At 36.2% G+C, this 26,964-nt stretch overlaps 1 protein-coding gene across 3 annotated transcripts in view; it reads left to right on the top strand.

Annotated features, from left to right (window-relative positions):
• CENPF (centromere protein F) overlaps positions 1–17,700 on the top strand; it is a 36,705-nt gene extending 19,005 nt beyond the window's left edge. For all 3 annotated transcript variants that reach the window (XM_085219246.1, XM_010706708.4, XM_019612670.2), the window contains exons 12-20: positions 753–4,141; positions 5,681–7,954; positions 8,506–8,658; positions 9,741–9,917; positions 10,629–10,790; positions 12,151–12,331; positions 12,740–13,216; positions 15,184–15,377; positions 17,183–17,700. In XM_085219246.1, coding sequence (XP_085075372.1) covers positions 753–4,141; positions 5,681–7,954; positions 8,506–8,658; positions 9,741–9,917; positions 10,629–10,790; positions 12,151–12,331; positions 12,740–13,216; positions 15,184–15,377; positions 17,183–17,392 — 7,217 coding nt within the window. In that variant the 3' untranslated portion in view covers positions 17,393–17,700. The remainder of the gene's footprint in view (positions 1–752; positions 4,142–5,680; positions 7,955–8,505; positions 8,659–9,740; positions 9,918–10,628; positions 10,791–12,150; positions 12,332–12,739; positions 13,217–15,183; positions 15,378–17,182) is intronic.
• Positions 17,701–26,964: the final 9,264 nt, after the last annotated feature.

Below are 26,964 nucleotides of genomic sequence, written 5' to 3'. Positions count from 1 at the left end.
GCACTGATATTTGGGTGTTCCTTGCAGTGGTTGGTCCTAATCAAGAACAAATTTGAACAGGAACTAAGTTGAAATACAAAATATACTTCATAGTTCTGCAGAATCAGATGAAAGGCTATGGATTCCCACTTCTTTCTGTGCAGACTTAAATTTTGTGTGAGATTTCAAAGGAAGGCTTTTGAAGTTGGTTCTTTTCTCCTGAAAATTAATCACTGAATTTATCACCTGAAAAGCAATGATGCTTCTGACTGGCAATTTGCATCTTTTATCAGCTATCTAGTGAAATGTAGTGTCCTTTTCATTATTCTCTATTATCTATTTCTTATCAAAGCAGTATAGCAACAATGGCAATCTGAAAAATGACTGTAAAATTATTTTTTTTTAATCCATGAGAATGGGTCTGGATTCATGAAATGTATCTGGAATGTTAGAGGTATTTAAAAAAAAAAAAATGGTGAAAATGAGGCACAGAAACAACAGATAGTAACCTGACAAGTATGTACTGACCAGACTGTAGCACAGACTTGTATCAGGCTGTAGAACTGGAAGTGGTCAATGTCTATGAGTATACAGTGTCAGATAACCTGAAGAGATATGAATAATCTTTTTTTTTTCCAGCGAGGCAATATAACAGTAATACACTGCACTAGAATAATTAAAAACAGTAAAAGTAAGTGGTCATTTTTCAGTTACAAGACCATCAAATTGGTCAATAGTGTCTAGCAAAGTTCTGACAGTGTTCTCTGTTGCAGATAAGAATACTTCTCAGGAAGAAGAGCTGAAGTTACTAGAAGAGAAATTTATGAAGCAAGAGAACTCTCTTTCCTTGGAGAAACTGAAATTAGACTTAGCTGATATGGAAAAGCAGCAACATTCTACTGAAAATCTGCTCAAGGATAAAGAAAATCATATTAAAGAACAAAACTGTAAAATAAGTAAAATGGAGGAAGAGTTAGAAGCTTTGCAGAGACTCCTTGGATTTAAGCAGAAAGAATGTGAAGAATTAAAGAAAGAAACAAATGCTTTTTCTCAATGGAGAAATGAAAGTGATCATGTTATAAATAAACTTAAGTTGGAAAAGGAAGATATGCTGATTCATATTAGTGACTTGGAGAGTTCCCTCCAAAGCCAGCAAATTGAAAATCGTGAACACAGTGAGAAATTCAAAATAATGGAAACTGAAAGAGACAGGAAGAACATAGAAATCAAAGAGCTCAGAGACATGCTAGGATGTAAAAATGCAGAATTAGAAGAACAGAAAAAAGTTTGTGATGAACTTCGACAAGAAGCAGAATGTTCCGATAAAAAGTATTGTAAAGACAGAGAGAATATGTCCTGTAAAATATTACAGCTTACCAACCAAGTTAGTGAACTAGAAGAAAAGATACAACTACTAGCAAGTGAAGGATTGCAAAGGGAGCAACATTATCATGAACTGCTTGGTGAATATGAAAAAATCTGCTGTCTTGTGAAAGCAAAAGATACTTCTAAAATGACAGAAGATAGAGAAGATGATTTACAAAGTGGTCAGGATGAAACTGTTTTAGATAATAAGCAAGTAGGAGCAAATAAGCCTGTTGCCAAGGATCATGGATGTGCAAGAGCAATGCTAGAAATAGAAAAAATGAAGGATCTGATGGTCTTACAGGATCAGATCTCTTCTCTTGAGATTTCCTCAGTGGCTCAAAAACAGCTGAATTCAGATCGACAGCACCAGGATGAAGACTTACTGCAAACTGAGAGTGAAACAGATAAAAGATTATGTGATGTAGAACAGAGGCATGAAAGCTCTGTAACAGAAACTAACCAGTACATTAGTAACTTTCAAGCAGATATTTCAGCACATCAGAAATCTATTAGAAAAACAGTCACTATTATTGAGGAAAAGGACATGGAACTACAATCTCTGAGAGAAAGACTGAAAAACCAACAAACAACGCTTCAGGATTTAAAGGTCAATAATAAATTCCTTGAGGATTCAGTAAGACAGCTGAAGCTCATGTCTGAGACATGGAGTTCAGAGAAGAAGGACATGTCTTCAGTGATTTGTTCATATAGCAAAGAAATTGAGGAACTTACTGAAGAAAATGCAACCCTTAAGGATTTAAGCAGAGATTTAGAACAAAACCAAGTAACTTTACTCGAAGCAAATAGAAATATTTCTAATAGTTTAAAGGAAAAAGAAGAAATAATTTCTGAAATGTCCAGAAAACATAAGGAGGAAAAACAATGTATGGAAGCAAGAGCTGAAGAAATCTCAAGAGAGCTGAAGGTTTTGCAAGCACGGTATAAACTGGTGGAAGAAGAAAATGTAAATGTGATGAGCATTCTGAGAGAACAGACCATTGTATTTGAGGAAAAGAAAGCAGAATTAGAACAAGAAGAGAAATTGGTACTTAACGAAAATAAAGATATATTACATAAGTTAATAGCCTCAGAAGAAATAAAAAAGAACCTGATTCAAGAACTTCAGCAACTGCAGTCAGGCTTTTCTGACATTGAACAAGTGCCCTCTTCTGAGCTTGACTGTTTAAAACAGGAAATGTCAAATGTCAAGGTAACACAAAATGCAATTCAAGAGCAACATAGTATTGTGTGTATCCAAGGCAGGGAACAATTGATGAAGGAACTAGAATCAAGAAGTGAACCTCTAGAATATGACTCTAGTTGTGAAAGGAGGCTCTGTTCAGACCAGTTGAGGAAGACCATGGAAGAAAAGGATATAGAACTGAATAAATATCAACTTAATCTTGAGCTTCTTCAAATGGACTTGGAGGACAGAGATATCTCCCTGGAGAACTACAGGTTAGAAGTGATGCAACTGAAGACTGCTTTAGAAAAGATGGAAACAGAACTTGAGAAAAATGCGAGAGAGAAAGAGACACTGCAGCGAGAACTGCTGTCTGTTAAAGAATTGAAAGCTTCATATTCTCAGCTGAGATTACTAAGTGAAGATAGCCAGTTGGAGGATAATGATGATGTTTCTCACAATTGTGGCATGAGAGGAATGGATGAGTTGGTCTTGTCATCCTCTTTGCAGGTAATAACAAACAAACTGAGTGAACTGGAGAAAATCTGTGAGAGATTGCAGAATGAAAACATAGCATTTGCTTCTGCATTTAAAGATTCAAAAACTGATGGCACCACAGATATTAATAAAGTGGCAGATGAGAAAGAGCACACAATCAGTACAAATTTAAGAACTGAGAAAGCTGCTTTTCAGGATGAACTTATGAATCAAAGCGATAACAACGATTTGAGAATGGATTGTGGCAATAAGGAAATATTCAGATTTAAAGAAAGCAGTACTGGATCCAGTTCTGACTATGAAGACTTAAAATTGTCCAGTGGAGAAGTTAAAATTCACTTTGCAGAAATAAAAGAGAAGTTTTTCTCCTTCCAGAATGAGCATGTAAAATTATATGAACAACATTGTAGTATGGTATCAAAGATAATGGAGCTACAGTCTTGTATTAAAATACTGAAGGCAGAAAATTCTGCATTGTCAGAAAGCATGAGCAGTCTTCATATAGATTCTCTGAAAATACCACTGTCTTCTAGCCAAAATGAGACACAGTCTAAATTAGATGAAACTAAGTCTACAGACTCTTTACTGGATGTCACTTTCTCAGAAGTAAGTAAGGTTGATAATTCTTGTAACGGTGGTGTGTGCAAATGGACAGAGGAAATAAATCATCTGAAAAGTTCTGTAAAAGGAATTTCAGAAGATGCAGCTAAAGTTTTGATTGAAAATGATCGTAGCAGTTACATATTGGACTCTGTTAAAGAGTTCAGGAGTAGTACTCCCAGCAAATCTAATCCTGAGGGCAGAATCAAAGAACTTGAAATGCTATGTCAGATATATGAGAAGGTCATCAAGGTGCTCCAAAATCGACTTCATATTCAAGAAAATATGAAAACTGAGGAAATACAGGAGATGAAAAATATTATGCTTTCTGAGAGAAAAGTAATAGATAAACTACAAAATCTGTCTGATAATTACCTGACAACAGAGATGGAGTGCAAATTGGCAAAAGAAGGAAAAACTGAGAATCTGTCTTTTGATCTTAAAACAGCAAGTCTCCAACTACAAGTCCTTAATTCAGATTCTCTCTCACTGCTATGCACTGATACTAAAAACGTAAGTAATTACAAGGCTTTTTGTAAACCTTGATTTGTGGTAAAGCCAAACTTGGATTTTACGTATTAAAAATGAAATATGTTTGAAGTTTTATCCACAGAAGTGGTAATGTTTAGAGAAAGTAGAACAATAATCTGTATCTTCAGTTTTGGCTTATGCATCACAGGCAATCATGAGAAACAACAAAGTCAGCAGCTCTTGTCGGTTAGCATTGTGTAATACATTGTGCTTCTTCAAGTCTATATCAGTGTGGATTCTGCAGTGCTAGCTGATGTATGTATGAGTGCTGTATGCATCTGTACCGTGTTTACAAGTGTAGGTCTTTTCTGATTTTAATACATCCTGTTGAAGATGCCTGTTCTTTCATGTGATCATATTAAGCAAAGTAGGACTGCTTTCACACCTCTAATTCCCTTTAATAACCTCAAGAGCCGACCAGAACTAGCTGGTAGCAGAACAGATATTTTCAAATCAACTTCACTTTCTTCAATATAAGTAAGAGCATGAGAATTTTGGAAGTCAGTGCTGTCACTTCTTTCAGTACATCTTTCAGAAGATGACATGAAACCAATGAGCTATGCTTTACTGGTCTTTGTAAAGAGTCTTGTGTGTGGCAGAACATTCAGAATGGAGGAGAACCATTTCAATTTGTGCACGCAACTGTATTCTACTAATTTACCTAAAAGTATGTCTAAAAAAATACATCTCCTGCCTGGGAGAATTCTGGTTTTGGCTGTTAAATCCTGTATGAATAGCCTCCAGCAACTAGCCAATGCAGGCCTGGAACTGACAGTTTAACACTACTCTCACAGTCAAAGCATTTTGAAGATTTCCATTTTGGCCAGCTGTATAACACTGAGTAACTGTTTCTTACAGAAAAAATGAAGTCTTTCAGTTCTATGTGTTGCTCATGAGTAGCAGTTAGAGTATCCACACTAATACACAGACTTCTAAAGAAAGGGATACAGCTCCTCACTGTACACAACTGGAGCTCTTTAAGATAGAGTACCTAGTGTACAGATCATTTAAGTTCTCCCTTCTGTCACAATTCCTTCTTCAACTCCTCAGTTTTCAGTGTCAGTCACTTTTATTTTGCAAATGGGAGTGTGAGATAGCACCAAATGTAAAACCATCTCTGGTCACTGAGAGAAGGGATTCTTTGATTTAGGTCTTGTCGTTCTTAAAGATTCTCTGATGTCCAATAGATGGTGAACATAAAAATTCTTCCATAAGTGATACTAATTTTTACTGTGTCACCTGGATACCTGTTTTCCTAAAATATTGAGGAATATGACATCTTTAGTTCTTCATTAAACTTGGGTGAAGTTTCTCCTTCAAAATCACTAAAACTTTTCAGCCAAATATATGTTTATTCATAAGTGTAAACTTGTAAATTCTTCCCATAGGAAAGCAGATTCTCAGTTTTTTTTATGGCTTAAGAAAATATTTAAGACTCGTTTCACTTTTTTTTGTTTGTTTGTTTACATGCATACATTATTATTATTATTTTTTTTTTTATATGATTCTCTAACTTTGCAGGCCACTCAGCAAGAAAACAATAGTCTTTATCAACTGGGAGTGCCTGTTGGAACTCCAGCACTGAGAAACAATAAATCAAAACTAATCCCCTTGGAGAAAACAGCTGTAGGAGAGACAGCTATGCGTGAAAATACTACTGAGACCACTGAAGCAAAACTAGTAGAAGCTTATTCTGACACGTTTCATAGAGAAGAATGTAGAAATATGTCAGGTAAAAATGCCAGCTCTTCACATCACGACAGCACACTGTCATTTTCTAATAGTGGTATATTTTTAAGTTCAGAGGATTTCTTTGAAAATGAAATAAGCACTGAAACTCATCAAGAAGAGATAAAACAAACTGTTGAAGATTCAAAGCTGATCTATGCAACAGAAGGCCATAAAAATGTTGATTTTCTCATGGAAGTCAAGGAATTAAACTCACAGGAGGGCTTTCAGAATAGACAGTTAACTCTGGAGAGCTCAGCTATGGTAGAATTGGAAGAAACTGCAGTAGAAAAGGAAGAAAACAGTGGCATAAAGGAAAACCTGGAATCAGTTTCTGTCAATAAACAGCGATTATCTCATGGAGTACAGTCTTCAGAAAAAGAACCTGAGAAAATAAGTTCTAAGCACAATATAAATCAAATTAGTTTGCCTAATACAACCAACACACTGGATGGTATTGAAGTGACCAAGGGAGACTGTCATGATCTGTTTCTTGGAGCTGAAAATGAGCAGAGGCAGACAAAGTCTGAGCAAGTTAATATGGAAACGCATGCCTTGTTTGTAGAGGGCAATGCTGAAATTCTTTGGGCAAAGTGTCAGCAGTTAGAAAAGGACAGGGAAATTAACTTGAAAACTATTTCTAGCCTTCAAGAGCAGCTTGTTTCAGTCACAGATGAGAGAAACCATATTGGTCAAGAACAGAGTGTTCTGTCTGAAAACAAAAAAGAATTAGATCAAGAGTATCAGAAATTGGAAGAGTTAGAAACAAATAAGGATTCTGCTGAAATCGTTAGAAGATTAGAGAGTGAAGTAAAGATACAAACAAATATGCTTGAGACTGAAAAGTCTGATACAGGTCTGCTATCAGATGAAAAAGATCACCCTCTACAAAAGTTGCAAACTTTAGAAAAGGATGCATTGTCTTTCAGGTTGGAAAAAGAAAAGCTCCAAAACCAAGTGGCAGATTTGAACAAGGAGAAAGCAGTGCTTATGAGAGAATCTGAAATGATGCAGAGTAAACTGAGTGCATTGGAAATTGAAAATTCAAAGCTTTCCAGATATTTGGATGGCTTGAAAACAGAAAAACGTGAACTTGCTGCTAGACTGAATTCAGCACAGAAAGAAGTAAATCAAATGCGAGAAGGAATGGAGAAGCTGAAAATAAAAATTGAATCTGATGAGAGAAAAAAACACTACATTGCTGAAAAGCTGAAAGAGAATGAACGGAAATCTGATGCTCTTTTGGATAAAGTAGAGAGGCTTGAAAGAGAATTGGAGATGTCAGAGGAAAATCTAGAAGATGCAGTTGTTCGACTGGAGACTGCAAAAGCAGAAGCAGAGACATTAACAGCAGAGAAGGAAGAGATGGCTGAAAAGTTGAAACGTCTTCAATCACAAATCAATGATCTCACCTCACAAAAAGAGCGTTTGGCTAAAGATTCAAAAGATAAGCAAGAAAGGATCCTTGAACTGGAGTCTTCAAATTTGACTACAGCAAAACTTATAGAAGAAAAGGAGAAAGAAAAGATGCAAATCAAGGATGAGTTTGAAAATGCTGTGTTATTGTTGAAAACTGAGCTCAAAGGTATGAGTGAGAAATTAGAGTTTTCTTCCAAGGAGGAAGCAGTTGCTAGAGCAAGAGAGCAAGTTTTGATTAATCAGGTGGCTTATCTTGAGCAAGATAAAACAATGCTATTACAGGAGTGTCAGAAATTTAAAAATGAAAATATAAAGTTGGATCACACAAGGGAATTACTTGCTCAAGAAGTTATAGAATATAAACAGAAGCTGGAAGAAAAGATACAGGAAAATCATGCCTTTCAACAGCAGATAAAAGAATCAGAGGAACTGTCTTCACAGTTGACACGCATGGAACGTGAGCATGAATGCTGGCACCAGGAAAAACAAAAGATGCAGGATTTAATTGTTGAGTTGAAGCTGAAGGCACAACCTTTTTCTGATAATAGAACCTTTCCGGATATCCTGAATATTCTAAAAGTGTCCTATAATGACCTTGAGAAGGAGCTGGAATCTACACTTTGTGAAAAGACTGCTTTATGTAAAAAGGTAATACCATTTCCAGGAGTGTTGAGTTCCCTTTTAAAGAATGAGGATAAAGTGTCCTCTGGGCTTACTACTTCCTTAATAAATTGTGTGTTAAAATAACATTAACCTCAGACTTTTACAGTAAGCAGCCTATTTTTGAAGTTATGTTTTCAATGCAGTCGTACGTTTGCACTGTAATTAGAGGTGGAAAGCAGGATGATGTTTTGTGTGTAGTGAATGAAAAGATTGCTTGAAAGTAGACACAGAAGTTCAAGTAATCTAATAATGCGGGATATTTTCCTCTTTCCTATAGAAGAAAAGGAGGAAAGGCAAATATTAGGTGAATGAGTTTTTATGTTAAGAATAAGTACTTGGAGAGCTCAACAAAAAGTGAAGCACCAGTTGGACAAATGCTGTGTCAGAATGGCATTAGCCTGTTGTAACTCATGCTTGGAGTTGGGCCAGTGAGGGGAGTAAATTAACTCATCTTTAGAACTGCTTATATTTATGCAAGAAAATTCATCAGAGATCATAACACTTAATACAAATAATGATGGAAAATTTAATTTCAGGTAAATGAGCAGACTGAAAATTGTATCAAGCTGGAAGTCAAGCTAAGTGATGCTGAACAGGCAATTTCCAAATTACAGGAAGAATTTACTACGGAGAGGAAGAAGCTTGCTGAACAAATACAACTCCTTCAAGAACATTCAGAACAGAACAAAGTTAGTTACTGCGTGTGTAGTATATCTGCGTTCAAGGCCTGACTTACTATCATTAAGAATGCGTGGAGGTTGTTCAAGGGACTCTGCTAATGACCTATTATTTCAGGTTCATGATTCCAAGTTCCTGAATATGTAATGTTCCATTCTGAAATGGAATGATGATTAGTTAAAACTTTTCCCCCTTTTCTTTCTGTTGAAGGAATTAAATTGTTTTCTTAGTGTAAATGCCACAAGTGGCTATCTTAAAATCTTCTGCTGCCAAGAATTCTCTACTGTAGGCATTCAATCATTAGGCTGAGGATGTTAGATTAAAAATTTTCACGTTTCTCAAGCTTGTTTTAAAGAACAAATTATTTTCAAGGAAAAGTCAAGGGAGAAGCAGATTATGTGTGTTTAAGATGTTCCTATTTAATATTCAGGCTGTTTTTTTTACCGTGGTGTTGACTGTAAGTCTTGTTTATTTGTGAACAATATTACATATTTATAAATGAGCTTAAGTGACCTTCTGACCTACTAATGATATTGACAAAATTTTATAACCAAGGACTTAGTTCTGTTCTGCTGCTGAGGGTGTTGGATGGAAGAACTGAAATTTCTGCAACTTTCAGTAAACCTGTATGGAAATAAATTTTCCTTTTGGGCAGGTGTCCAAAAAGTACTGTCATGAAAGTAAATCAACATGAAAATACTTAGAAAGCTTTGTTAACTTTGATAGGGTGAGAGATGACCCTTAATGTTTCAAGTCACTCTGGAGGAGCAGTCATATGTTTATGTCTTATGCAGAGGTTAAGCTTTTGTTTTGGCTGTGCTGCTTAATTTAAAAGTGTTGGCAAAGTTACACTTAGTGTACTTACCCTCACGTTGTAGTTTTTATTTTGTAAAGACTTTCCTTTGCCTTCCATCTTGCCTCTTTATGCTCAGATTTTTCTCTTCTATGGTTACTGTGTGTTTAGCCACCATAAAATTTGTCTTACTAAGTTGTATATGGAAGTTTCAGATATAAAGTCAAATAATTTAACAGGTTAACTGATCCTCGAGTTATAAAATTCTAAACACTAATAATGTGCTTTTACTGTTTTTAGATTGAGTTGCATTTAGTTGTGTCAGAAAAACATGAACTGACAAAGAGTTTGGTGGCAGTCCAGAAAGAACTACAAGAAAAAGAAAATATAATGAAAAGAGAATTATCAGAATACCAAGACAAACTACTTCAAACAGAGAGAGAGCACCAGAATGCTTTAGAGGAAGCAAACAGAAAGGTAAATCAGGAAATGGGAAGATAGATGCTATGAGTTTTAAATTAACATTTTTAATTAAATTATAAGTGTTCTACAAAACTTTCCTAATTGTATTGCAAAAGGAACTATAGTAACAGTTTTCCAAACTATATATGCTTACCTCAGAGCTCATTAAGTATTAATTTTACCTTTTTGTTTCATATAGAAAACTGTAAAAGGTGATCTTTACCTCAAAATTCAGTAACTGTTAAGAGTGAGTGTGTGTGTGTGTGTGTGTGTGTGTGTGTGTGTGTGTAGACATACGTGTAACTTAGCTGGGACTGTGCACTTGAAGGAGGGAGAAGAGCAGCGTATTTCAGTCTGCGAAACATTTGTTTTGGTAGGTATGCTGAGGAAAAGTTAAGCACTGGAGACTATAATGACATTTGTTGGCAATGCAGTAGATTTAGTCATGTTGTATACTAAAAGGCATTTTTTTTCTATGGAGACACACATCTAAGCCTATATAAGGGCTTTCAAACTGCAGACTTCTTAAAGGTGAGGCACAGGTATACAAAATGTATTTATACTTGAGACAAATTAGCCTTCCAGTTTTAAACTCCTCAAAATGCAACAAGCAAACTTGCTATGAAATTCCTGTTGGCAATGATGTGCTCTTATGTGTATCTTCAAAATATGACTGGATGTCCTTTTTAGCATCATGGTAATTAGGCATGTTTTTTTTTCCTCTAGAATGAAATACAAATTGAGGCCTGTCAAGAAAAGATGGATTCATTAGAACGCTTCATCAGCTCACAAAAATTGGAGATTGAGCACCTGAAGTCAACTAAAGAAGAATTAAATAATTCTCTTAAAGAAGCTAATCAGACCTTAGGAGAGCTCCTAAAACTTAAGGTAAGAAAATATATGCAAGCAGTGCTGACTATGCGAGACCAAAGGCACAGTGCACTAAAGGAAATGTGGGACTGGAGCCACTGCTGCAGAACTTTGGTTTGACTTTGATACAACCTTTGTTTCTCTAATGAGAACACAGGGCATGGAGAAAATATTGTTACTATTGATCTACATTACAGAAATTGAGTTACGGATACTACAACCAAGATCACCTACAATTGGTTTGTGATGCTAAACACAACAGTCTGTTATTTACTTCAAAAATTTCAACTGGTTATCACATGGTCAGAATACAGTCAAAGTGACTTTGCAGTGCATCTGTTTTCTGTTTGTGGATGGTGTTAAGGATATGATGTTCTGTTTTAAGCATTAGTCTTTGATTCTTGAGGGTTTATCAATTCTCATTAAAATTATTAGGAGCTCTATTTACTGTGCACAATTGATAACTTGGTAACAGTTATGTTTGGTTGGATTTCTAGTAGCACAGGTGAAGTTTAACTGTCTATGTAACTGAATGCCTCTTTATTAGTTTCCTCTGCATATTTCTTATCTTCATTGTTTTTTTGCCCTGCTTCTGTCTGTGATTGATTGCTGGCTCCAAATTCCTGCTCCTATTTCTGAAATGAGATTCTCTGTCTAGAAGGCTCTTGAAGATTCATAATCGATTCAGCATCCTTGCAATTAAGTGTTGAATTGCAACACATTCACCTTGCTCAAAATTTCTTTATTTCCTCCACTGTAGTGTTGATTGTTAATTAATCCGTTTAACACCAACAGTGTGATGATTTAATACTGCAGGATGTGTACCAGGGGCAAAATATAGTACCCATGGCACTGTAACTGCATGATACAAAGCTGACAGCTGTGCTTACTGAGTGGTGCCAGACCAGATAAGCAAGGAGCAGCACAAGACAGTGGAAGATGATGGAAAGGAAGATCTGATGCTGCTCAAAGTAGTATCTCTGAAATACAGAGTGCAAACTAGGCCTGTCTTATCTTGCCTCTGGTCACCAAGATACATTAGGGGCAAAAAAGACCAACTAGGAGAAAGCTGTAAACTTTAGCAGTTGTTGGTTTGAAATATATCACCTCAAATGCAGTGCTTTATAATGCGAGGTCATTGAGGTGATATTAGTTGGAGAGTTTTCTGTAGAGTTAATCTCATAAATGTATCTGTCCAGAAGAGTACATCCCACTTTCTTGTGATAAAAGAGCTGCTATAATGAGGCTGTACAGAAACAAGCAAATCTATGTTACAGCCATAGTCTATAACTAATAGCATGTAACATTTGAGGCTAAAACTGTAATGTTTAAACAGAAGAATTATGTTTCAGGTGCAATAACTATTTTTTATTTCTAGGCTGACAATATTAACGCTATAGTTCAACTAAACAAGGAAAAAGAATTTGTCCAGAGTGAAGTGCAGCTGTGGATTAAATCCTGTAAGCAGATGGAACAGGAAAAGGAAGTGTTGCAGAAACAATTAGCTGACTATGAAGAACTACTAAAGAAGAAAGATCTAAGTGTGTCAGAAAAAGAAGGTAATTAAAGCTAGATGTAGTCTTAATGCTTTTATAGTCATGTTTACTTTGTACATTTTTTTTCCTAAAGTGCCAATTTGCATATGCAGCACTAATATAGAGCATGATTTTTAAACTTAAATTTAAAAGTTGTATTCTGAAGTTACAAAAGGGCAGAAAAAATATTTGCCTGTGCACTGATCAAGGTTTCTTTTGGAATTTTGTGTTTTCTGTTCTGCAAATACTCTAGTATGCATAAAATATGACTGATTTTGTTATATACTGTCAATTATTTTTTATGGTTGCACAGTTGTAAAGTATATGTAATTAATCAAAAGATGTGGGACAATTGTATTATACATCTTTGTATGTGCATTTAAAAAAAAAAAAATCTTCATTTATATGATCAAAGACACTTTACTTTGAAAGGTACTGATGAGAATGCCATTACAGAAGAAATTAAGTTAGAACTGGAAGAATTACAGGAAGCTGTGGAAGTGAAAACCAGAGAGGCAAATGAGAACTTGGAGAAATACTGCTCTCTAATTGTTAAATACTATAAACTTGAGGAAGCAAATGAGATGCTCAAAATGCAAGTCACTTTGTTGAATGGTCAGCTGAAACAGCAAACAAGTGATACTGTCAGCAGCTCTTTGCTGAATTCAGGTAACTCATCGACAGCGTGCAGTCAGTCTGACAAAGAGATGAGATGGGATGAAGATACTACTAAGCCTTCTACTAAAAGACAAAGATGTGAAGACACCAGGAAGGAAAGTGGAGAACCAAGATCTCCTTTGCCAGAAACTAGCTCAAAAAAAAAGAGGAAGGATGATATCTGTCAAAACTTGGAGAATCAGGAGAACTCAGACTATGAGCCAGATGGGCTTCCAGAAGTAGTTAAAAGAGGTATTTATAACTTTTTTTTATACAGTCAAATATTCTCTGAACATTCTGGGTGTTTTTTACTCTTTTGTTTTGCTGAATTGGTTTTACTCTTGGGTAAGAAGGTGACAGTACTAAATATTTTTGGTGACATTGATGGAAGATGAAAGTAGTCAATGGGGGTTGTGACAGTTTAATGCAAATTTAGCATTTGTAGAACTCTGTTTTTTAGACCATCGTAATACATTTACATTGGTTTTATAAATGACAACTTAATTAGAGTTAACTGATCCTGGCAGTTGCAATTTTGTACTCTCTGGTGATACATGTGTTAGATGGTAAACATTATATATTAGCAGCAGCAAAGTTTTGTGGGAACGTGCTTTGCTCTAGTAATTTAAAAATGTTCTTTGAAGTAATTGAAACTTACAGAGGAATAGATGTAGAGTGAATCTAATCTTAAAAGTCTACAAGATGGGAATCCTAGAATACTGTGCAGGGATGAAGTCACATTTGTTCCCTTTGTAGCCTTTCAGCTTCTTCTCTATTACTCCTCTATTCAAAGAGGTGGTTAATACCTGCATCAGATTTGCCTGGCAGGCACTTGGTGGTGGGGCTGTGGGTTGCTGCTGCCCCATGTGGGGCATGGCAGGTTCCATGTGGCTCTGCAGTGAATGATTTAAAATCTCCCAAGTAAAACTGTTTCCAACTCTGAGCAGTGGTGCCTTAACAACTTCATGAGGGTTCTGTTTCATTCTACCATTAACAAGATAGAATTAGATGGCCTGATATTCCATATAACAGTTTGCTAAAGCAAAAAGTATCTGAGAAGAATGCACAAATTAGAGATTGAAAAATATATTGTATGTTCAACTGCTTATTAAGTACCTTTTTATAATAAATGCAGTGGTAATCATAAGACAAACTGTAAAGTCACCTCAGCTTCAGTGGTCACTCCTGGAAATCAGGACTTCTAAGCTGATACAGTATTTGCAATTCATTTTCTTACCAGCGTTGTTATTTTTGTGAAAATATACCCGCTGTGAGGACACATGTATCAGTTAATGTTTGACTTCTAGGCTAGATAGCAAGATAACAGAATCTGTAACAATATAGCTTTACAATAAAGAATTTATAACTGTATGCCATAAAAATGAAGAATCTTAGAATCTTAGAATCATAGAATCACAAGGTTGGAAATGACCTATAAGATCATCTAGTCCAACCATCTTCTCATTACCACTGCTACCACAAGCTACTAAACCGTATCTCGCAGCTCCTCATCCAGACACCTCTTGAACACTGCCAGGGATGGCAACTCCACCACTTCTCTGGGCAGCCATTCCAGTGCCTGACCACTCTGAGAGAAAAAGTTTTTCCTCATGTCTAACCTAAACCTCCTCTGATACAACTTGCGGCCATTTCCCTGGGTCCTGTTCGTTGCCTGGGAGAAAAGGCCAAACCCCTCTTCACCCCAACCTCCCTTCAGGTAGTTGTAGAGTGCAATGAGGTCTCCTCTGAGCCCCCTCTTCTCCAGACTAAACAATCCCATCTCCTTCAGCCGCTCCTCATAAGACTTGTGCTCCAGACCCCTCACCAGTTTCGTTGCCCTTCTCTGGAATGTTGTTACAGTGTGTTCTGACTAAATGCTGGTAAAAACAGTACGTGTGTTTTCTGGCTGAAACTCATCTCCAGATGATAATGTGCCTATTTAAAAAAAAAAAAAAAAAAAAAAAAGACCCAACACTTGTCTGAAAAGTTTTGCTATTGAATTACTTGTGTACCTTGTCTATTGTTTCCAGGACTTGCATATGAAATTTGGAATACAGAAGAGCAATTCAGTAATCTTTTCGATTTTTCAACAGGACAAATTATTTATTTTCATCAGCTGCTTTAATTCCCATTGTGGGGGGAAAAAAAGAAGATCCATTCATTTGAGGAAAAAGTATAGGTTATTTAGCTGTATTTAATAGAAACTGTTTTTATTCCAGGTTTTGCTGATATCCCCACTGAAAGAGTTAGCCCTTATATTTTGCGTAGAACCACCCTCAATCTATGGACCAGTCCTCATCTGGCTTCCCAAAGTGATAACTTGCCCATACCTACACAAGATATACGAACAGGAAGATGGGATCATCTTGGTGAGCACTCCTATTCGACACCTGGTGGCAGCAAATCACAAAAGGTAATTTTTAAAAAATGTATCTGTGCACGAAAGCCATTATGTTCACTAAGCTCATTCATCTTACTGAAATCTCTTTGAGTATATGTAATTACTTAAATGTCTCAGCAGTAAAGTGAAGGTGAGATCATAAATACTGATTCACTAAAACATAGAAGTCTAGACCACACTAGTAACCTGCAAATTGTTCCCATGATGTAATTTGTGATTTCATAGGGAAATCTACTTGGAAATGTAAATGAAATACAGATATATTTTTTTATTTCTTTTGTTTAGTATTAAAGAACAGATAATTTTTGTATTACAGTTTTTTAGGTTTCAGAAAAAAGTGAACAGCATAACAACCTCTGCAAGTGAGAATTGAGGATTAAATTTCTCAGCTAACTTTTCTTGAAATTCCACTTTCTAAAAAGCTGTAAAATAACTACAGATATTTGAGAGTGTGTTAAACATGTAAATAGAGAACACGTAGATGATAAGAAGCTAATTTAATGTTAGCGATTACCAGGGTTTGAGGTTACCAAAATAAATAATACTGAGTTACATTCTGGAAGATGATTTCATTAGTGAAAGAAAAGGTTTAGTAAAGTTTAAATTAACTTAGAAGTGTTTTCAGTAACATGGCACACTGCTACACGTTTCACAGCACATCAGAATAAGGCATTCTTTCTAAGTTGATGCAAATGCTTTGCAGATTACAGAAAACGTTCCAGCTTCAGAATAGAAGTAAATCTTTTGTTGTATATTTCCTCCATAGTTGTTAACCACACTATCTTAAAACTGAGCAACCAGAATTTGAGAGTACACATATATATTGATACTTACTTTACCTGACACCTGCATGAACTTCTTCCAATTTGCCACATTAGTTTAAAAAAAAAAAAAAAAACAACTATTCTCATGGCAATCAGGGGAGTCTGCCATACAACCGAATACAAAATCATAAAGTATGACTATTATTTGTTGTATTTAAAAGAAAGAAAGCAATTTTTTTTTTTTTGTTACTGTGTTGGCAAGATACCAGAAGAAAGTAAAGGCAAGAGCCCTAGAGATGGTGGGACATCTAGTGAAATATGTCCCATACAAAGGGAATTGGACTAGATGAACTTCCTAGCTCCTTCCAACCCAAAGTATTCCATTCTATAGATTAGATTAGTGGATGTATAGCCTTTGAGCCTATGAGAATGATCAGGCAGATGAGAATTGCAATTTGTTTTGAGCTGTAGCACTATGAAATCCATATTGTATTGTGAGTCAATCTGTGACATTTATTCATGTTTTCTCTGTGTCAATTATCCTACTTATCAAAACTTGCTGCTGCTTACAAGCATTGCCTGGAGGTCTCTTATTATTGTTTCATTAAGTGATCCCAATAAATTTATTATTTATTTACAGTCACTTATGTATGTTTTCCTATAAGTTTAGAAGCAAGTGGAGGATGTTTGTTGGAGGAAAAAACAAGCAAACACAAAAATGAAACAACTCGGTAGTACAAAGAGAAAGGAAATCATGGCTCCAAGAAGTTACATACTAATCACCTGCCAGCACTGCATAAGCCTGTTCTAGGCTCTTAGTGGCAACAGTCAAGGTTACAGCAAATAAGAAGCAATCAGTAATAATCTGATTTTTATCTTACGTGAGGGAATTATTTCCCAGGCAGTCCTCCTCTTTGCCGAAGCACGTATTTTTTGTTAATATGTATGTACTTTTTTCCAAATTCCCAACAGTTAGTCTTTTGCTTTGAGACCTACTGCAGAAAGCTAACAGTTTACCATTACAGTAAAACAGAACATTTGTTTGTGTTACAGATAAATGAAGAACAGCAGTCCCAAGCAAGAACAGCTTTTTCACCAATGAACTCTTCTTCAAGGTCACCTCTTTGGCCATATAAGCAATCCACAAATATTGTCTCTGACAATATTAGGGAGACTCATATGATTCATAAAGCTAAAAATTCCCAAAATGAACAAGCACTACCCAAGCAAGATCAACAACAAGAAAATTGTAAGGTGCAGTGAATCTGTGTGAATTTAATTACAGCTCAGCACAACTGATCATGAAGAAACAATTTTTCAAGTTTTTCAAATAAATACCAGAACTACATTGGGGAGCAACATTTTTTTTTTTTTTTTTTTCTGATCAAATAGTTAGCAATATCCTTCAGATCTTGTTCTTGAATATGTAGTAATAGTTGTGGAGTCATAATGGAACATGGAACTAAAATTTGTGGAATGATCGTGAAAGAACAGATCTCCTGTGGAGTCTTCTGTAAATAATTCTATACAAACTTGTAAAAAGAAATTAAACCACTAAACCAAAAAACGGACTGCACGTTGCCTTGTAATTCATTGTTGCTGTTCATCCTGTGTACAAAAGGGTGATTTACAAATGGTAATTAAGATCACTTGAACATCTCTAAAACTATTAGATTCCAAGAAAAATGAGGCAAATGCTGTCTTATGATTCAAAATGAGGCAGTGATTTCATTTGCAAATGCATGTATAACCAGATAGAAGCTGAATCCAGTGCACAGTGGTTTTTGTGTAACTTCTTCCACGTGGAGAAATTGTGCAAAGAAGAGACTTGGTCCAAACAAATCCAGAAAGGATTGTCCGTTTTCCTTGGTATTAACTATCATCTGCTAACCCATCTCTTTGTACTTTCTGATATATGCTGGCTTTGACTGTAGCTGAGAGATGTTAGTGTTAATCATCACCTCTGAAAAATGGACACTGTGGCAACACATAGTGCTCACTCTACCAATAATGGCTGGCTGCTGATTCTCTACAGGAAGTCACTCTTCACCCTTGCAATGCTTGGCCTTAAATGAGACATTTTATATGAAAATCGTTGCAGGTAATTGACTTGTAACTGTTGTAATAAATGGATTTAAAAAAAAAAAAGTAAGGACAGCAATAACTCAGCCAGAAAAAGCGTCTAAAATAGAGCATTTCTGTGCAAAAGAGTCCCATCAACTCAACCAGTCATTATTCAACTGAAGAGAAATTACTTTTCCAATAATTCATATTGATTATGCTCACCTACCCAAGTATCAGGGAAATCAAGTGCCAGTACATGAGCAATAGTACTTTATGACTCCAAGCTATATGGTAGGGGGACATTATCATGTTCTTCCATCAGAAAGATGTCATTTCTTCCTTCAAAGTCAGCAGGTAGTAATGTTTTCTATTGCCTGAAAAAGAGTTCTTGGAGCAATAGCATTTTCTTTTAAGTTGAACTTCAGAGTATAACAAGTGCTTCTCCAATGACACAAAAATAAGGTTCTACTTAGGTTTTACGCAGAAGAAATGTTACTCTGCCTTACTGACAGCATTGTCAGTTAGAATGCTCTATATGAGAAGACACTGATCTACTCATTGGTCTATCTAGAAGATCATTGAAGAATTTCAGCATTTGTCTCAAATCTAAGAAATTAAAATATTCCATATGCTTTATGGAAAGTATGAAACCTTACCTTCAAGTTATCATTCAGTAACTACATACACCTACTGCTGGCATCAGGATCAGCAGAACTTGCGGCTTTCTCTTAAACTTCTCTAGTTGTTTGTTTACTCAGATATTAGGTAATAAAAACAATCCTTGTGGCACCATGCCTAGAGGCAACTGCCAGGGAGGCTGAAAGAGGCCCATCTTAAAGAATGCACATGGACTGCCTCGGCTTCTGTCGGTGTTCCAACAAGGCAGCTCATAAAAGTTAAATTATTTCAGATAAATAAATCTTTTCATCTTCAAACTATATAAAGCTTCTCTATGGAACTGTAGCTTTTTTTTTTTTTTTTAATTTAACACTCATTATAAAGAAGATCTTGAGATAGAAACACTTGTGGCAAAATAGCGGTAGCAATAGAAAAAATAGTACTGGACTGTTTTATTTATCCTCATCTTTTTAGAGTGACCTACATATGTATCCAGTGACACAGGGTAGGTATGTCTTTGTTACCTATATGTTTTCAGAGAAATATAACAACTAAACATTTTATGTAGAGTTTAGAAATTATGTGGAATGTATAAAACCACGATGTAGCTAAAAAATAGCTAAATTTGTTTGGCTTTTTGCATTGTTTTTTTTTTTTTTTTTTTTTTTTTTTTTGTGTTGTTGTTGTTTCTTTTTTCCTGGAAGAAGCAAACAAATTATGTACTCTTAGCTTTTCAGCTACTGAAATACTTAGGTGAGTGCACTGATGATTTATGAGTGCACAGAAAAGTCAGAACCTTTCAGTGTTTTGCTTTTCTGTGATCAAATTTTATAAATTAGATGAAAACTTTTTGAGAATCTGCTCTTGACACTGGGTGGTGTTCCACGGTTCTCTTGTTAGAAGGCCTGCTGAGTACCACATGAAATGCAGTATAAGTGCTTCTGCTATTGCGAAGGAAGACAGACTTTTTTTGTGAAGTCTGTATATCCACATCAGATTACTGCATTCTTTTGGAAGCAAAATAGGAGAGTGGGAAATTATTATTTTTTGCTGGAGAGTACTTCAATTTTTTTTCACTATACACAAAGATAAATATAATTTTGACCCTATTCTGAAAATCAGTTATCTTGTTAATTTTTAAATGTGTGTGGCTTTAGTCGTTGTCTGGCACTGACTGAAGACTTTAATTCTTCTAAGGAGCACATTTGGAATCTTTTTTAATTAACTTATGTTCAGATCACGAGCTAGAAGTAGCAATGGAGATGACCGATACTCCATCTCTGTGGACTTTTTTTTCTTGCCATTTTCTTATGAGCAATTACAGAAGGCAAGAGTATGTTTTGTGATTCTGAGATCTTATTATCTCATGCTTACTTAGCTCCTTGTTTAACTTGGGTTACCTGTTCTTGTACTTTTTTAATTTAAGTTTCTGGTTCCTGGTACTATCTTCAGGTTAGTAAATCTAGTGAGGCAGGCTGTTACACCTGAAAGTATTAGTTTATATCAGAGAATCTAAACAGCAATCTCACATTAACTGCACATCCTCTAAATAGCGTTCTTTATAAGAATTTGAAGGTTACCAAATGATTGGTTCATTTAGGTGTCTCAGTCCCAATTACTGGCTTCTTTGACACAACAGTATACTTCCTTGTTGTAAGCATCCTCCTGACATATAAAAATTACATAGAAAAAATGTATGGTTAGTGAATCAATGGCAGCAAATAGAATATCACTGTGAAAGTGGTGCCAAAGTTTCTAAAACAGTTAAGTACATGGACAGAGATGATGCTTTATTTGGCTACAGCGCTGAAGGATGGGAGATCTGATTGAAGTCTTGTCTTTGCTCTGATTTTGCCACTGAAGACGGTCAGCTTAACCTGCTGCAGGACTGACAGGGATAGCCACACTTCCTCACATAGGAACTGTTAAAGAGCTTTGAAGAGCTCTGGCAAAGACTGTTGTCAACAGATTTCTTCCCCACTTATTTCTTATTTCTTCTCTAGCTGAAGAAAGCGTATGCTAGAAATCATTTTAAAGGCAAGCCTCTCATTTTCAGACAACTCAGTTGCTATTTCAGCATTGCTACCTAGGGTACAATGTAAAAATGTTGATGGGAATGTAAGAGATCGCTGGCTTGCTATAGCAATCAGGAGGATTCCACAAATTTGTATCATCCCAATGATATACTGGGGATAGCTTCTGTAAGTTCAGTAATGCATTTGTGATTGTTCTTCTCCTTGCCTCTCAATTAACCAGTACTGTACACATTGTTCCCTGTCAAATATCTTATTTTGTCAGGTGCCAGAGAGCAGACTAGTACTCTTTGCAAGTCGCTAGTTTGATTTCTGGCAGTACTTGATTGCTTTAAATTGTGCTTTCTGCATCCATTTTCCTCAATACTTAATTAACTGCAGAAAAAGACTGAAATGAGGTTTCATTTAAGTAGATGTTTCACTTTTGTTGCCTCTAATCCATTCATTTATTTCCTGTAACTCACTAAAGTAGTCTTGGAGATGATATCTTTCATTTGCAAGAAATTTTGCACTCAGGTTTAACTCTCTTTAGCTAAATCCCTCTGCAGAATGCATCCAGTGTTGGAACAAAGTACAGAAGCAATGCCACAGCAGAAGTGATGAAAAGCCAACCGAAATCAAACCATCTCATTTTGGTCAGTGGAAGGCGACTGTGGGAATTCATGACGCAAAAGAGAGTCTAAGGAGCTGTCACTTAGAAGGGAAAAAGGATGGGTGGAATTAGAAGCTCAGCAGATTCTGAGTAAGTTATTGGGAAAATCTTAAAACTGAAACTCACTTTGAAGGTCGTTATAGTGGTCACTGAATATTAAGCCCTTTAACAAAAAACTAATTCTTCTTGTTGAAGCACACTAGGGACGATAGATAATCCACTCCGTGAGCTCTAAACACATAATGTCCAGTGCTTCAAAACTGACTCACTCTTCTAGCTTAGCTTTTAGCTCTGGCATAAGAAAATATGTGGCAGTTCCCATGCTGGAACTGCTGTGGATCCAACACATCTCTGCAAAGGTGCTTTTTTTATGTTTGCAGTCTTCAATATCCAAGGGATTTGTTTTGCTTTTGAGACATTTACAGTCTTGATATAGACATGAAGAAATACTCAAGAATAGTGAAAAGAAAAACTTTAGCCCCTGTCCTCCATGACTTTAAATCAATACACGTTGTATTTTTGGAAAACATCTAAAATTTATTAAAACCTGTCCAGAAGGCCAATCTTTTTAAATGTTAAAAGGCAATTTTATATTTGTATTCTGATTTTTCAAGTGAACTGCTAAAGTGAACCTTCAACAAAAGGGAAGAATCAGTACGGTGTCCAAGGCTATGGATGGCTGAAGACCATCAGAACTTCCTGTCAGATCTGTGCAGTGCTGAGTCAGAAGGTTTGATCCAGTGTATTCATTTTGTGAATGTCCCTTTTTTTTCTTTTCCACTCTAGATCTAATCTTGAAGCTTGCTGACCCAGAACTAAAACATGACCTGGAGAACAGATTGTGTTTGATTTCAGTGACTAATCAAAGTTGTCAGCTATACAGATGTGAAGGTATGCACATGTCCTGTGGCTGTGAGACAGACCAAGTTTAGTGATGGTCATCTATTTACATTTTCTACACATTTTTCCTCTTGCCTCCATATGTGAAAACTCTGATTTATGTAGACAAGTACCTTTGTTCTTGAAGAGATGAATATTTGCCACTGCAAACACACAAATTAAACAGGAAGAAGAGCAACATGTCAGTATACCTTATATGCTGCCAGAGCAAGCAGTGAATGAATATGTCCAGTTAAAACTTCAGAAGAAGTTTAAGAAGTTGAAATGAAACTTTAGAAATTTCAGTGAGAATAAATACTAACCATATTGCTGTGGCAAAGTACAAAATGCCTACTTTAGGTTCTATGCAGAAGAGGATCTGCTTTATAAGACATTTTCTCTTCTGCCTGTCATGGGGTCAGTACTGGTTTGGGGGGAAGATTCTAAATATGAGATCAATGACATTATTTGTAGTGGGAAGAATAAGCTTGATTCCTGTGCTCATCTCACAGCAGTCATTTTTATTTTTATTAGTTTACATTTGAAACTTACTCACGTGCAACATCCAATTATGGTATGTTACAAAAACCTGTATTTAAATGGTGACAGTGCACAGTGCTTGAAAGTGGCTGTTGGTGAATTGCTTGTTCACTTTGATGACTAAGCCAGTAATTATCACATTAGTATCCTAAGCCACACTTGTCTGCTGATACATTTTTATACAAGATATAAAAATATTTTTGTAGGATAAAAGGTCCAGTCTGGAACTCCCTTCCATCCACTGGCCAATCTTCTTTTAAAAGGCTCAAAACAGCTTTCATTATTTCTCCTGTGGGAACTGTGTCCCTTCTAATAAATCCCACTGCCTGCAAGCTTCTCTGGGTGTAGGTTATGCTTACACTTCTCATTTAATCATCCCAAAGAACCTTTCTTCTTCCTACTCACTCTACATTCTCCTACCATGTAGAGAAAGTTTGGGTCTTATTACTTTCATCACTGTCTGACTAAACATGGCTACTATGTGGTTTTAAAAAGTCCTTTAATTCTGTTCTCTGCCACTTAGGTTTATTCTTCCTCTCTGATATTTTTTCAAAATCTTGTTTTTTGCAGGAGAATGCACAAGTTATCACACTTTGTGATAGGATGTAGTTAAAATCCACTGCTGTGTGCAAACTCATCCTTCTGGAAGGAATGAGTTCCTTCAATCTCCTATTAAACTATTCTCAGCTCTACCTGTAAGGCAATCAGTCTTGCAGGTGTTGACCTTAAAAATAAGCTCAGCATCCTTTTGTCAGATGGAAATTATGAATCTTCTCAAATGGAGGTGCTATTATTGATTTTTTTTTTTTTTCCACAAAGCTCACTTAAAATTACCTAAATTTCTGTTCAGATTTACCGACTGTCAGCCACATCAGCATCTAAACAGATACCAAAACACTGCTTATTTCCTAATCACATCACTGTGAAAGACAAAATAACCTTCCATATTCTATTTTATAATGCCTTTGATTATTATTTATTCAGTGTGCAAAACATATGTGTAACTCCCACATGCCTACTATTGGAGAAAATGCAACGCTAAAAGTCAGCTCTGCAAATTTACAAAAACAAATAAGCAAAGGTAGTCCATTTAAATGCTGCACAATTAACAGTTTCTTAAAATGCTCCCACCTCAATCTGCTGTGTCAGCATGAGTTTTAGAAGGCGAAGTCCATACTCCCGACTATGAGCTCTTCTTCGTTATAAGAACAGTTGAAATGCCTTCTTAAAATCAGAACCAGGGCAACGAGTCACTGGAACAGGTTGCCCAAAAGAGTAATGGATGCCCTGGAGTTATTCAAGGTCAGGTTGAATAGAGCCCTGGGCAATCTGATCTGGTGGGAGGTAGCTCTGCCCACATCAGAGGATTGGAACTGGATGGTCTTTAGGGTCCTTTCCAGCCAAAACCATTCTGTGATTTTAGAATCCTATGGAGGACTCGAGCACAAAATCCCTCTCAAGGCTGGAATTAGCCGTCTCATTCCCTGCATGGTGAGAAACGTGGGATGAGTGCTTTTTAAATGAGTGCTGCTACTTCATTTTATCCTTCTTATTACTTGTGCTGAGAAACAAATTCAAAACCTAGAGAGCAAAACACTTTTGTTCACAAGGTGTAGTGTTGGACTGGGGCCTCCCCAGTCTGGGGCAGGCATTGAAATCTGTCACTCTTACTTCATGGGGAACGCTTCAACCACTCTGGTATGATAGCAAAGACCCCAGTAATATCATCCTCTTTGTGAATGACTTTAAAAGGAACACAGTGTATTTTCAGGCTTTTCAAAGAGCAGTTATAAGTACGTTCTCGGTTGAGAGCTGTAAGTTCTAGGTTAAAACAGGTAGAGGTTATTTTGTTCATCTTAAATAATATGCCAGATTTGCTGCAGAGAGGTCTGTGAATGCGTGCCTGCCATTTTGTGTCATCTGTCCACAGATCACTTCATTCTCAGCGTGTGAGATTTTCAGATAAGCACTTTGAGGTGTTTAATTCTTAGCAGGAACACGTGGGGAGCCTTAATGTTGAACTCTGGAGTTTTATTCTGCTCTGGAGACCAAAATCCTAAAAGGAAACTACTAAAAAATGTTTTCTTACTGGTTTTATTCACTATAAGTCTCTCTTGCTGTCCTTTACAGAAAGTTGCAGTTGCAGCAAAAAAAAAATAGTGCTGCAAGAAACATTCTTCATAAACAGGTTTTATATAATTACAACCATTCTGCACACTAAGTATATTATCTACCTTTTAGAAACCTTGTTAGAATAATGCACAAAGTCTTACAGAAAAACCTGTTTACCAGTCCTCCATGGAAAGCACCCTTCCTGCTGATTTTGTAGAATTAGTTATTACTGTCTCCTTGCCTTGTATTTAAATTGTGTAGCAGTCAATTTCCCATAAAGTGATGCTCAGCATTGATATACAGCACTTCAGTGGGAGATGACAGTGTGTTTATTAATAGATATTTTTTGCTTACCTCATCAAGTTTATGCCTCTTATTTTTAATATGCATTTGAAATACATCTTCTAACGCCCCTAAAAATAATAAAAAATATCATCAGTCCAAAAAAAAAAAGAAAAATGAAAATAAAACGAGAATGAAAAGAAACCCAACCTGTTCAAATGTCGTATACTTTCAAATGAAAAATACCACTCAGACTGTCTTTCAGATCATTTAGAATATATCCCAACTTTTCAGTGTTGCTCCACCCTCTTCCCTCTTCTGTATCATAGCTGTAAACGGATTTAAAAAAATAAAGTCTTAAAACTCTGTAAGGTTGTTCCAAATGCATGCAGCTTGGCAAGGGCTCTGACAGGAACAGTCTTTCATGTCTATAGCTTCAATTTCTTCTTCCGCATTTAATGAAAACTATTGGTGCTCTCCACGGCAATGTAGTACTTCCCTTCTGTATTTTGTTGGGGTCTGCATCTCTCTGTGGCTACTGTGAAGCACTGTCCCATCACTTTAACTGGGTGAGACTGGGGAGGCTACTGTAAGCAGTTTTCTAGATTCAATTATACTTGTAGTGCTTTGTCCAGGATACTGCATTACTAGAAAGTAATTTCTGAATTATCTTTAGCCAATACACTTTAGACCATTTGCACGGTCTCCTTCTTCTTAGGCCTCCTTTAAATAACTTCTAAGGGAAACACCAGGAGTTTAACTTTCATGGTTATAGTTTTGTTAACTAGGTGGACTAGGGCAAGAGCAATGCTTTCAAAAAACATTCAGAATGTTTTTCTTGATGGTCTGACCAGCTGCAAGCAAAAGGTGTGCTCACTGGGATGTGTGAACACCTGTAAAAACTAAATCTAACTGACTGGGAGATTAGGTCTGCAGTTGTAATTTAGTTGAACCCAACTCAGAGTATGGGTTTTCAAACAGTCAATATATATGTACGTATATATTTGCAATGAACCAGAGGTGTTAGAAGGGCTGTTTTGGTTGTATACTACTTATTTGAATTGCAGGAGTGTTAATCATTTTATCTGTAGAGAAACTTGCCTAAATAAATGGAGATTTTAAAGTATATGCCTATCGTATTCAACCTGCAGCAGGTTTGCTAAGGCCAACAGTTGTTTTTTTTCTAGTCTGTCACAAAGATCTATTTAGAAATTCAGCTCTGGAATAAAAATGAAAGACCGCTACTGATTGCTCGCTTTTATTCTCAAAGAGAAATTAAGTTCTGCTACTAGAGATAACCCAAGAAAATAACAGATGATCATTCATATATTTTTAGTAACCTTTATTTTCGAGGGAAGAGAACACAGCATCTAAAAACCTCTACCTGAACTCAAGAGGTTGGTCCTTTCACCCTACAAGCCCAAGCACAAACAGCCTTCAGCCTTGCAACACTGAGCTGTGCATAGCATGGAGCATGCATACAACCCCTTGCTGCTGTCACAGCATTTAGGTACAAGTCTGTGTTATTTCGTTTGGTTTTTACTACTGAGAAAACACTTGTTTTCTGAAGGATACCAATCTTCCTGTTCATTTGGGGGCTGACACACAGCAGTTTAAGTCTTTATTTTATTTTAATGTTATCATCTTTTTAACAC

This window comes from Meleagris gallopavo, chromosome 2 (genome assembly GCF_905368555.1).
Source record: "Meleagris gallopavo chromosome 2, MGAL_WU_HG_1.1, whole genome shotgun sequence".
Taxonomy (NCBI): Eukaryota; Metazoa; Chordata; class Aves; order Galliformes; family Phasianidae; genus Meleagris; species Meleagris gallopavo.
The sequence above is the reverse complement of the archived record's forward strand: the minus strand, read 5'-3'. Positions and strand labels throughout refer to the sequence as shown.